Below are 13634 nucleotides of genomic sequence, written 5' to 3'. Positions count from 1 at the left end.
TCCATTTGCTTTTTGGTGATTTTCTGTACTGGTATTTTATTTCACACACACACAAAAAGCAAACAAAATGACATTTGAAACAACTCAAAATTTGAATACTTACTAGATATTTGATATTAAGGATTTACTGTTAATTTTCTTAGGTTTAATAATGATATTGTTGATATGTTTTAACAGGAATCTTTAAAAATTTTTGCTTGCTTTTGGGGGGAGGTAATTAGGGTTATTTATTTATTTAGTAATTTAATGGAGGTACTGGGGACTGAAACCAGGACCTCGTGCATGCTAAGCACGTACTCTACCACTGAGCTATACCCTCCCTCCTGGCAAAAAGGAAGATTTTTAGATATAAATACTGAGGTATTTATGATGAAAATGATAGGATGTCTGGGATTTGCTTTAAAATAATATAAAAGGGGTATACACAAAACAAGACACCATGAATTGATGATTGCTGAAGTTCAGAACTAGGCACACAGGAGGCTCACAACATGAATCATCTATTTTTATATTTAAAATTCTCTAAAATAGTTTTTTTTTTTTTAACAGAAAAAGAATGGTTCTAGCATACCCTTGGTTATTTACACAGGCTTATTAGTTCATAGGCTCAGTTTCCAACACTCAGCTCAGCCTTCTCAGGAAGGGGTCCTCATACATCAGTCTGATATAAACACAAGGGAGAACTCCACATGTACAACATGTAACTCCTGATCCTACCACAGGTCTCATCTGAATGAGTGACAGCACCAGCCACCCAATCACCAAACAGGAAACAACACAGTCATCCATGCTCTTCAAACGCCCTTTCTATCTAACCAATCTGCTGCTATCGTATGTAATCTAATTCTAGTCTTGTCCAAAACAGCTCTTGAATCCAGTCTCTTCTCTCTGTTCCCACTGCCCTAGTTCAGGCCCCCATAATCTCTCTCTAAAATAATTAGAGCTGTGTAACTGTTTTCCTTTGTGCTGCCTAGAGGCATTCCAACCCTTCCTCCATGTGGCCATTAGGGGGATCTTCCTACATAAACTTGATAAACCCAGTGCTGGTGTGGTCAATACTATACACTTACTGAATGCTAAGGATGTGCCAGTCATTGTGCTAAGTAATTGCATTTTGGACAAGAATCCATTAATGCCCATTTGCTACGTACATTTCCCTGCAAAGCCCACTCTATGCTGACTTGCCCTTAGATTTTAGTGTATTTAGATACAAATGGCTAATCACAGATAAATTTATATAATTAGTACAAGTTAGGTGACAAAAGTAATTAAGAATTGCTAAAAATCAGAGCACAGGAGTTATTCTGAAAGAAGTATGTTGTGTATGGGATTTTATAGTTATGCTAACAATTGGACAATGGCTTAAAGTAAATAAAATTCTCAGCTAGTGTTTACATTACTTATTAAAAGCCAAGGACGAAGGAGGGTTGTTGTTTTTCGTAATACTAGGTCTTTTTTTGAAAGTAGTAAGATAATCATAGGGTTAGTTTTTTGGGGTGTTTACTTGACTCTACAGTCATACATGGCTAATATATAAAGAAACTAAACACAGTCCTTAAACAGGAACAACTAGACTTTTAACAACTACTAAATGCATATAAACATATTCTTAAAACATAGATACAAGACTACAGTAAGCATTTTATAAGATTAGGTTCAGTATACGAAATGAGAGACTTGAAGAAAATTACTATGGTCAAATATCAACACTGGTAAATCATTTATCAGCTATATATTTTGAGCAGTTTACTTCATTTAACTTCGACCCACAATCCTCCTTGATCTGAAAAAGAGATACAAATACCTGTCTTGTTGTGAGGATTAAATTATACACCATGCATAAAACTATGGTAGACTATGGATGATCTTTCTCTTCATAAGCTGCTACATTTTCACAAGCAATACAAAACCAAAGGATACTACTCAACATCGCTGAATCAAGAAATTAAGTTTGATCTTTGGACGGTTTGTAGAGCATTATGCCAAAACCCAATCAATGTCTACGTTAAAATTCAACAGAATTTAGGATAGCTAATACCTGCAGTAGACAGACAGGAGATTTGATTCTGCAACCAATTCTATAAACCACTTCTTTGAAAGTTAAGTGAATAATGCCTCTAGGAAAAGAACATTAAAAGGTAAAAAGCTATATAAAGAACTCAACAACAACAATAAAAAACCAAACGACTCAATTTAAAAATAGACAAAGCACTTGAACAGACATTTCTTTCAAGAAGATAAACAAATGACCAATAAGTACATGAAGAGACGCTCAACATCACTAGTCATTAGGGAAATGCAAGTCAAAACCACAATGAGATACCATTCACACCCATTAGGATGGCTATTACTGAAAAAAAAAAAAATGTTGGGAGGATATAGAAAAATTGGAGCCCTTGTGCACTGCTGGTGAGAATGTAAAATGGTGCAGCCACTATAGAAAATACTATGGCAGTTCCTCAAAAAATTAAGCATATTAATTACCATATGATTTAGCAATTCCACTTTGGGGTATATATCCATAGAAATTTAGAGTAGGGATTCAGACAGAGTATTTGTATACCTATATTCATTTCAGCAATATTCACAATAGCCTAAAGGTGAAACAATGCAAATATCCAACAACAGATGAATGAATAATCAGAATGTGGTATATGCGCAGAACAGAGTATTATTCAGCTTTGAAAAATAATGGAATTCTGATAGATGCTACAGCATGAATGAACCTTGAAGACATGATAAGTGAAATAAGGCAGATACAAAAGGGTAAATATTGTATGATTCCTCTTATATGAGGTACCTAGAACAGTCAAACTTATAGGGACAGAAAGTAAAACTATGGTTACTAGACACTGGAAAGAGTTTTAGTGTGGAATGGTGACAAGTTCTAGAGATGGATAGTGGACAATAATTTGTTTTCTCAGTGGGTTATTTTCTGTTCTGTGTGAGGTTTTTGTTTGTTTGTTTGTTTTTTGTTTGTTTTTTTTTTGGTTTTGAACTTATTTATGCTTTGTCATCTTTTATGCTTAACTGTTGATGGCTTCATGGGCCAGTATATCTCTGTAAAACAAGATGTTGTGGTTTTAGCATTTCATCATTAATCATTGCTAAAAAAAACCAAATTCAATATACAAGGGATCATGCTTCTGAGCAAAACAAATACAAACTTAATTGTTCTTCATTCTTTAAATTTCTTCTATTGTCACACTTGACTTACTATTACTGTCACCACATTCAGAAAAGATGTGCCTTTTCTTGACAAAAATAGTTCATGAATGTTTGTTTCCCCAACACAAAATGAGGGTTAAAAAAAATAACATAAAGTTTACTTTTCTAATTTAGCTAATAATTTAAAATACTAAACTTAAAACCAGGCTTATTTAAAATTTTTAAATGGTTGAAAAATGTTATAAAAATAAATGCCTACATTTTCACAGATCTTCTATATGCTTTTGGGTTACATTTGATATATCAACCTTAAAATGTCACATGTTACTAAAATTAACTCAAAATGGGTCAAAAATCTAAACATAAGAGCAAAAACCATAAAACCCTTAGAAGAAAATATAGGTATAAGTCTTTGCGATCTTCTATTTGGCAATTTTTTTTTTAAGTATGATAAATGACAGCAAAAACATAAGTAACACAAGAAGAAAACCAGATAAGCGTAATCAAAATTTAAAACTTCTGTGCTTCAAGTAGCTGAAAGAACAATCCATAGAATAGGAGAAATTTTTTGCAAATTATGTATCAGATGAGGGTCTGGTAACTATAATTCATAAAGAACTCCCACAGGTCAATAGCAAGACAAATAAAATAAAAAACAAAACTCAAAGAATCTGGATAGAGTTCTTCTCAGAAGACATAATAGCCTTCCTTTTGGCTGGAACTGCCATCTTCCAGTAATTCGCCAAAATGACCAACACAAAAGGAAAGAGGAGAGACACCTGCTATATATTTCTCTAGGCCTTTCAGAAAACAAATCCTTTGGCCACAAACACGCAAATCTACAAGGTGTCAGTGCAGACATCAAGGGAATGGGCCCTGTCTAAAAAGGAAGGCCCCACAAATGCTATCATGGCAAAACTGGAAGAGTCTATAATGTTACCAAGCCCACTGCTGGCACTGTTGTAAACAACCACGTTAAGCACAAGAGAATCCCTGCCAAGAGAATTAATGTACATACAGAGCATATTAAGCACTCTTAAGAGCTGAGATAGCTTTCTGAAACATAAGAAGGAAAATGATCAGAAAAAGAAAAAAGCCAAAGAGAAAGGCACTGGGTTTCAACTGAAGTACTAGCCTTCTCCACCCAGAGATGTACACTTTGTAAGAACCAACAGAAAGGAGCCTGAACAGCTGGAACCCGGTCCCTATGAATTCATGGCATGATAAGTGTGAAAAAACTAAGACCTCTGAACTGAAAATTGTTTCTCTTAATTGAGTAGAAGTGTGGTGTCCCCTCCCCCAGAGAAAGATTTAAAGCAAATTTTAATTGTGTCCTAATTCAGTGGGTGATGTTGTTACTATTCAAATTTAGGTTTTGGTTTTTTTTTTTCTGGAAGATATAAGGTGGCTTATTGTACAATATACTCCACTGGTTAGAAACTGCCAAGAATTATTTATAAAATATTTGTACTAGTTTTAAAAAAAGAAGATATTAAAAAAAGAAGATATACAAATGGCCAATAAGCACATGAAAAGATGTTCAACACCATTAACCATCAGGGAAATGCAAATCAAAACCACAATGAGATACCATTTCACATTCACAAGGATGGCTATAATAAAAAAAGATGGATAATCAGTGTTGGCAGGGATGTGGAGAAACTGGAAACTTTTGCTGGTGGGGATATAAAATGGTACAGCTACTGTAGGTATATATCCAAGAGACAGAAGAACTTATGTCCATACAAAAACTTGTTGACAAATGTTCAAAGCAGCATCATTTATAATAGCCAAAAAGGAGAAACCCAAATGTCCATCATTAATGAATATAGACAGAATCTGGTACAGCCACACAATGGAATATATGAATACTAACATATGCCACAACATGTAACTTCTCTGTGTGTGGAGATGGGATGGTAGGTACAGAGGATCTGGAGGATTAAGAAGGTTCTGCTGGCCCAAGGGCTCCTTGGATGTCTTCATTTCATTGCCCTCAGTACTTCCCCCACCGAATCATTCTTGCTTTTTATACCTGTCAGCTCTAAGCGTGGGGCCTCCCCATGTCAGTGCAGGTGAGAACGGCTTCTGGCTCCAACTCTGACTTCTCCCATAGATACTTTGGGACGTGGATGTCTCTACTTTTCCTTGCCATCACTAATCACATCACCTTTCATCTTCCAACTTTTGGAAAATCTATATCTCTACCATGTTTTATGGCAATTTAAGAGATTTCTTTTATTATTTTTTCACACAAAAATTTCAATATGATCCTAGGGGTTGGGGATTAAACATGGGTGTTTATACTACTATATGTAAAAGAGATAAACAATGAAGACCTATTGTATAGCACAGGGAACTATATTCAATATCTTATAATACCTATAATGGAAAAGAATCTGAAAAAGAATATAAATGCTATATATATGTATAACTGAATCACTTTGCTGTACATCTAAATCTTACACAGCATTGTATATCAACTATACCGCGATAAAAGAAATTAGTGTTCAGTCCATCATCTCAAACTGGAAGCTCTCTATCTAAATCTTAAATAGAGTTTACACATTTTCTCAAAACCTGAGCTCTTTGAAACACCAAGACCCTCTTTCCAAATAACACCAACATTTGGCCACAGGGATGTAAACATTATCATCTCTGTTAGTCCCTAAGTCAAAAAAAGGGAACTAGTAGGAAGCATTCTTTAACAAATAAAACCAAGTTGAGAACTTTTTAAGTTTTTAAGAAAATAAAACTATAAATACAGCATAGTTTGAAAAGCATGTTACATTTTGTTTCATTTGAAGTATTCATAATTTCATTTGAAATGTTTAAAGGCACTGTTCCCAAAGAATAAAAAAGTATTTATCTTTCCAGGCACTTAACTAGAATCCACAACCACTGTCTTTTTATATTTTCCCATAATAATTTATTTACAAAAGTAATATAAAACTAAAATTTGTAGTATAACAGTATACCCCAGGTTTAAGTTATAATAAATATATTCCACTTAAATAAGAAATTATATATAACATACAATAAAAACTTCATTTCCCATTAAAATAAGTCAACCAGAATATTTAAATCAATGAAATAATTCAGTAATTTAGTAAAATAATTTAGGGAAAAACCCAAATCAAACCCCACTTTCCTGTAAATATGCATCCACTGTGTGTGTGTTCTGGGTGGGGGACATGGAGTGGGAAATAAATGCTGATCATTTACAGGTCTTCACTATCTCCCCTCCTTGGGTCATGTCATCCAGGCCTGTGACCATTTACATGCTGATGATACTACTTACACACTAATGACTTCAACACTTAGATACCTCATAAACCCTTCAAACTTCGTATGTCCAAAACAAAACCTGATTCCTCTCCAAACCTACTCCTAACTGCAGTAAACATAATGGCATCAACATTCACCCAGCTCTTACTGCAAAAAACCCAAAACCCATCCTTTATTTCTCTCTTTCCTTCATTCAATCTACCAATAAATTCTGTTGGTTCTACCTGCAAAATTTACCCATTTTTTCCCTATCTCCACTGCCAGGCCACTGCCCCCTCCAACAGCCTTCTAACTTATTTCCCTGTTTCTGCCCTTGTCTCCTTAGGATCTGTTTTCCCCTCAGCAGTCATGTCATTTCCCTGCTTAAGACCCTGTTTAGAATAAAAACCAAATTCTCTAGCATGACCGACAAGGCCTACACTCTGACCCTGCCTCCCTCTCCATCCTCATCTCTGATCACTCGGACTTTCTCACCATCTCCAAGCCCCTGTGTTTCCCCAGGTATAATCTGCTTCCTCACTTAGGGGTTCTACATTTGCCATTCCCTGTGCGTAGAAGCCCTGCCTCCTCATCTCACCCCAGCTATTTCCATACCTCACTTCTCTGCATTCAAATGTTGCCTCCTTACTGAGGCCTTTCTAAGGTAGCCACCATCCTTCCAATACTTTACAAATCATCCTTCTTAGTTTCCTGCATACCACCCATCACAATCTAAAATTATCTTATTTATTTATTGCTCTCTCACCCCAAATATATAAGCTCTTTAATAGGAGAGACGTATCTATTTTATTATTCCCACCAATGCCTAGAACATACCAATGCTTAGCAGATATTTAAAATACTTGTTGGATAAACAAACAAATTCATAAATCTCACTGAAGCAGTACAGATATTAATTACACTAACTTTTATTATAGTTTAAATTATATTAGTTTTTTAGAAGATTATTAGTTTATTGTAAATAAAAGGGTTTTAATTATACTCCAACAGAATAAGAAAGATCTTAAGCTTACATGAGTACAAAGGAAGAGTGACACACCACTGTGGTAAATTCTACTGATTTCAGGCAGGAATAAAGTAAAACACACATAGGGTACCGCCGCTGCCCACGATATACCCAGGACCTTCCTCCCCCAACAAAGGTCCCAAATAGGTCTCCCCCTTCCCTATTTGGAAGAGATACATTTAGAAGACACCACCAGTTTCTGTCCAAAGGAAGAAAGAGAAAGTGAACAGACATCTTTCAGGATCAAAACCCCAGAAAAGACCAGAAAGGGGGGTTTCACAGCTCCATCCACAAGCTCTTTGCAAATAAGTCCAATGAATCAGAACATAAGGAAAAAACAATGAAACTTCTTCAGAAACTGACTTGCTCTTGCAAATGGACCTGACAAAGAGACAGCTGTGTGAAACAAAGTTGTACACCCAAGTGGTTAAGATGAGGATAAAAAGCTTATATACATCTATGTATGTGGGAGTCTGTGTGTGTGAGAGACACATATATCCTTGAGAAACACTAATACAAATACTTACATACGATACCAAATCAACATATAAGACAATGAAGAGAGGAAGATTATTTTGTTGTTGAGAGCTGGCTTTTTGAAGTTCAGCTTGTGGGAGAAAGAAACTGAAGACCACAGCGTTACATAAAAACCCATACCTTTGGAGGAAAATAACATTTGGAAGAATAGGAACAAAAAAGAAAACCAGACGTCTGAGATTTGGTTATGGAGGGGGATGGGACTCATTACAGGAAAGTTATATTAAAGAATAAAAAGAGAACAAAAAGCACAGGAAAAAGGGGCACTGAACCAAATGCAGAAAGGGAAAGTTAAATCAACGTCTGTACCAACAGACTTAATCTGGTAGTTTTATACATGATCTTTAGAGTTTTCTCTCAAGGAGAATAAAAAATCTTGTTTTTTAATAATATTCGCAATACATAGGTGCCACCAATCATAACTAATGAACAGTTCTCTTTTAAGGCCTTAAACATTGCTAAATACATGTTTATAATTTGTACTGCTGCCCTTTCCAAGGATTAACACGAAGACCAGGAAAGACCATCTCGTCATATACTTGTACAACCTACAGCAGTTCCTCAGACATGATTCTGTCTGTTCAAAACAGTTAAGATCCAAGAAGTAAGCAACAAAGGCCACCAAGGAACTAAAGCAGAGCTAGTCTCAATGTAAGAAAACACACGATCTTTTATAGAGCCCCAAGGTCCTCACTCAGAGCCTATTCACTTTTATTTTAGACAGAATTCTAACACATCTGGCCATCCAGTTTCTCAGTACATAGCAAATGAGACAGAGCAACTGGAGGAGAGAGAAAACTATTATATTGAAAGCAGGTGACCTAACAGGAGAACCATCATGGAAAAAAGCAATTACAAAATCTCAGAATCAAAATTAAATTTTAAAAAGCACTGCTGGCAAGATTTTATCTAAAATAGCAACAATCTTACAAAATTCAACTGCCTTTTAGACAACTGTGTGTCTTAACGTCGTGTGGTATTAGTATGATACTCAATACAGTGGTCTGCGTGGAATATTGAACTGAGGTTCAAATAACGACCCTAAAGTGATAGTTTTTAATCCTGGAGTTTCTGACTTCACAGGCATTTACAATTTATTCACCAGACCACCTGTGATTCTAATGCATAAGAGCTGAGAACTACTGTTGTAACAGTCTCAGGAAAGGCTATATTATACTTGATGCATTAGTTAAGAAAGAAGTGAGTGTGATGTATGACATGATAAATGCAATTAACACTGCTGTATATTATTTACAAAAGTTGTTGAGACTAAATCCTAAGAGCTTTCATCATAAGAAACAATTTTTTTTTACTGCATTTTTTTACAAAAATATTTACAAAATATTTTTTACTGCTTTAACTTTATACCTATTTGAGACGGTAGGGGTTCACTAAAATTACTGTGATGATAGGCTGTATCATGATGTATGTAAACCATGATATATGTGAATGAGGAGGGTTTGATTATTTCATGATGCATGTAAGTCAAACCATTCTGCTATGCACCTTAAACTTCCACTGTGCTGTATGTCAATTATATCTCAATAAAACTGAAAGAAAAAAAGTGAGAATTTACTATGATCTTTATATATGTTCAATAAAACTTGTTTTTAAAAAGCTTGGGAATCTTAGGGTAATGTGGAGTATTCACTTTGACAGAATACTTCAACTCCCAAAAGGAGGAAGGGGGCTAAATGCCATACTGCCAATGGCCAAGCTACTCACAGAATAGTATCTTTTGAAATCATACAAATACAGTAAGTTTAAGTAATGATGAGCGATGTAGAATACTCAGTGTAGAATGAAATGATGGTAGAAACTCAATGAAGTTAAAAGTTATATGAAGAAAAATATCTCACTACTTAAGAGTCTGGGCACCAAACCCCTTTCTATGCAGCAGCATGTCCCAAACAAAATACTTAAACTTTTACTCACCTTTCTGAAAAATCAGAGTCTATAAATTCTCTAGCCCGTTTTCTGTCACTGAAAAGAAAAAAAGATAACCGTCAAAAGAGCACAAGCATTATTATTTCATGAATAATTTCTTGTAACTTGTCTAATCCTCCACTGAATATATCTAAACACAAAACCAACAAATATAAAAGACAGATACTTAAAATAAAAAGTTGAATTTTATCACTCACTGGACCAAGAAATCCCAACATAATACTCATAGTCTGAAATGAGCTCAATGAATCTTTAGAAACGAAACTATTGTAGATTTATAGAGGAGGAGGCACAGAAAAGTTTTATTCAGTCTAGACTAAATGGCCATGAAAACACTAGATAATCATACTACCCCCAATATAAAGCACAGCTGGTGATGAAAATACCCAAGCCCTGGTTATCTCCAAAGGGGGCCAGCACTGCTGGCACAGGCTTGGCTTTCACGTAACTCTCTCTCAAGACCAAGCAAAAATCCAAGGTAACCTTTAGATCTCCAAGAGAACGTTGTTAAGGACTGAATAAAGGCCATGGGATTACAGGTGATTCTGTCGCTTCATCTCACTTGATAATGGAAAAATATGTACACACATGTACGTGTGTGTGTGTGTGCGTGTGTTTCTTAAAGCTCTTTGCTAGGATTGTTATTTCATTCATTTCTCCAATATTCCTGAAGCAAGGAGATTCTTACTCGACCAAGCTTTACTGTCTGCTTGCTAGACCTCACAGCTATAAGTCAGTGGTGGAGCCACCAGCGCGGCATGCCACTCTGGAAGTAACTTCTAAAGTGACCAAATGAAGTCTTGAGTCATTTATTTCACTATTTCTTTTTCTTTTACGGAAGGCTGAGATGCTGAAATGATAAAGGAGTGGAGAAAGGATGGGTAAGGGTATTTTACAGGTCAGGATGAAAGGTAGAGATTTGATACTAAAAGTGGCAAATGAGTAACAAAGAAGGGGTACTGATTCAACACCCCAGTGTTTAAAAAGAATCAATATAAAATTCAATGAAAGTTTTAAATATGGCTTCTTTTTCCTAGTTCTTTTTCTGATTTTAAAGGAAATAAGAATGCATTGGAGAAATTCTGAGTACGTCTACAACTCAGCATATCACTCCTTTCTTATGTTTGTTAAATCAGTATAAAGTGCAGCTTTTATATCTCAAAAGCAGCTAAATGTCATAATCATAAAGAGGTCTTTCAGAGTTGCAGAAAGTCAGAAGATCCAGTTACAAGTTACTGTTCTATTCTTCTGTTTAAAAATGGTTGCTCCAAAGCTGATTTATATCTAAGATACAAAGTGGAATAAAACAGGCGATTTTAAAGGAGACACATTAGTTTTCAACAACATAAAACAAGAACAGAAGATAAGACAGTGAGGAAAAAAAGATCAGAACTTTAAAAAAATGTTTTTAAAAATAGCAGTTTGGAGCAACACTCTTACCCTGGGACCCAGCCAGTGGCTTCTGCTATGTGTGTCTGAGTAACCATCGCTGGTGCAGGGGTATACGGACTCCCAATCAGAACACTTCCTGAACTGGTTAGTCTCTGTGGTGTGCTTATAATCTGCAAAGTCAGGACAAAGAAAATAATATTCTTAGTTATTAAGAAAAGCTTACAGGCAGAAAACAATGCTGAAGGCTAACCTATGTACAAGGAGGAACACTTCCTGTCTAAGAAGCACTTAATATCAATCACCTAAAATGTAAGCGATGCCTTTGACTCACTTATGTCATGAGATCTTACAGCACAAGTATCCTGAATACTGCTGTGAAGTTATACTGTAAGTTGCAGCAAGTGAACAGCAATTTGGAAGGATTAAACTGGCAAGTGACAGTATCTTAAAAATTAGAAAAATGAAAAGCCTTCTTTGAAATTATGAAAACTAATTGCAGTTGAACTTGATTTACTGGAACTAGGGTAACAGAAAATTAGGTCCTCACAGTCCAGAAATACATGCAAAGACATTATACAATTTGTATTATTATATAGATGCAATTTATCTGTTTTTTTAAAGCATTTTCTCATGCTATTAAATACTCTTCAAAGATACAAAACATTTCACCATGTAAATTAATTATTCTCTATTATTAGATTTTTATGACTATTCAATTATTCAGTATTATAAATAATGCTGTGATAAACATTTTTGTACAATGATCTTGGCCTTAACTTCTACTTCCTAAGGGTAGACTCCAGAAAGGGAATTAATGGAACTAAGGATATTGACTTTTTAAGAAATTTCTTGAGATGTGTTATCAAATTGCTTTCCAGGTCTTAGAATATTCATTGGTGAATAGAACACATTTTTTTCCAAAAATGTTTATGACAACACAAAAAAACAATCTGGCACCATAAGAATATCTTTACAAATATTTTCATCAAAAAAAACCAGTAAGGGCATGCTCCAGGGAATGGGGGAATTAATGGGGCCAGAGAGGTGCTGCTACATACAAATGCTTCAGAAATCATTTTAGTAAGTTAATTCTATAGTTGAAAAATAGAAAAACAAAATACAACAAATAGTGACAGACGTCTGGTTCCCCTAATCTGATTCTCATAATACACCAAGGATTATTAAACAGGGCATTCAGAAGCTTGCCTCATGAAAAAACACGAACACTACACAATGTGTTTATGCCGCCTAGCCCTCCACGTGCGCCACCTGCACCCCCACCTCCATTTCAACGCAAGATCTTTCAAGGGTGGACAGTGTCTGCGGGACCAACCGTAGTGCTAGGAGACGCTCACAGGAAAGGTGCAGTAAACATGACTGCACTGAGACAGAACACCTAGCTTTTAAAGTGATGGGGGAAAAGTTGCTTCTTTGTTCACTGATATGCTAGAAAGGCTCATATAAAATCCAGTAAGGAAATATGATATAAAGGGCATAGTCCCATCAATTACTGCATCACACATTTAAATGTTCTCTATCATGCTGACCCTGAGTGTGGCGGCTTAAGAAGGACACTCTGAGTATCTGATCAGTCTCTGGTCTGCTCTATTCCTAGAACAGCAGTCTCCACAAATCAGCTCTAAGCATTCCAACTCACCCCTGAAACAGACTGCATTACCTGTGCAGTATTATTACTAAGGAGTTGTTTTCTTTATCTGTTATTAGGAGCCTACAAGCTTTGTTTTACCTGATTTAAAGGGCACTGTAGAAAAAAAAAGAAGAAAAAAAGAAGAAAAGGGGAAGGCAAACGGGGCATAGAGAAAAGCTAGTTATCTTACTGGGAATGACTCTGGAAAATAAATTGTTATATTCTAGTTTGGTTTTTCTTCCTCAATATCAGACTGTCAGCTGGTTTTCTTTGCTGATCTGGGAGTGACCAGCAACACTCTCTGTTCCTTTCTCTTGGCACAGAGCCTGGTACACAGCAAGCCCTTAATAAACATTTCGTGAATAAACAAACTGGAGGCATGGTAGACCTGCGTTGGAGCCATAAGTTAGAAGTTCGTAGGAGATGCAATGGGTTCTTAAACGAGGACTGTGACAGTGAGCCTTAAGAAACAAACCCAAAGGAAAGTCAACAGAACCTGGTCAACCAACGAACACAGAACAGTTTATACAGGTGATAGATCATACATGCTTTATAAAACTGAACCATTATTTTGAAATTCCAAATTAATATAAGATTCAGTTGACCTGATAAAGGAGAATGAACATTCATTTTAAATTTTAGTCTCCC

General features: G+C 35.6%; 1 protein-coding gene and 1 pseudogene across 13 annotated transcripts in view; one reads left to right on the top strand and one right to left on the bottom strand.

Annotated features, from left to right (window-relative positions):
- Positions 1 to 13634, bottom strand: part of TFDP2 (transcription factor Dp-2) — a 156143-nt gene that overhangs the window by 30155 nt on the left and 112354 nt on the right. For all 13 annotated transcript variants that reach the window (XM_032487254.1, XM_032487222.1, XM_032487208.1 and 10 more), the window contains 2 exons: positions 11387 to 11508; positions 9935 to 9982 (listed from right to left, as the gene is read on the bottom strand). In XM_032487254.1, the coding sequence (XP_032343145.1) occupies positions 9935 to 9982; positions 11387 to 11508 (170 nt within the window). The remainder of the gene's footprint in view (positions 1 to 9934; positions 9983 to 11386; positions 11509 to 13634) is intronic.
- Positions 3560 to 4573, top strand: LOC106730363 (annotated as a pseudogene).

This window comes from Camelus ferus, chromosome 1 (genome assembly GCF_009834535.1).
Source record: "Camelus ferus isolate YT-003-E chromosome 1, BCGSAC_Cfer_1.0, whole genome shotgun sequence".
In the NCBI taxonomy this organism is placed as follows: Eukaryota; Metazoa; Chordata; class Mammalia; order Artiodactyla; family Camelidae; genus Camelus; species Camelus ferus.
This window is presented reverse-complemented; position numbering and strand designations above follow the sequence as displayed.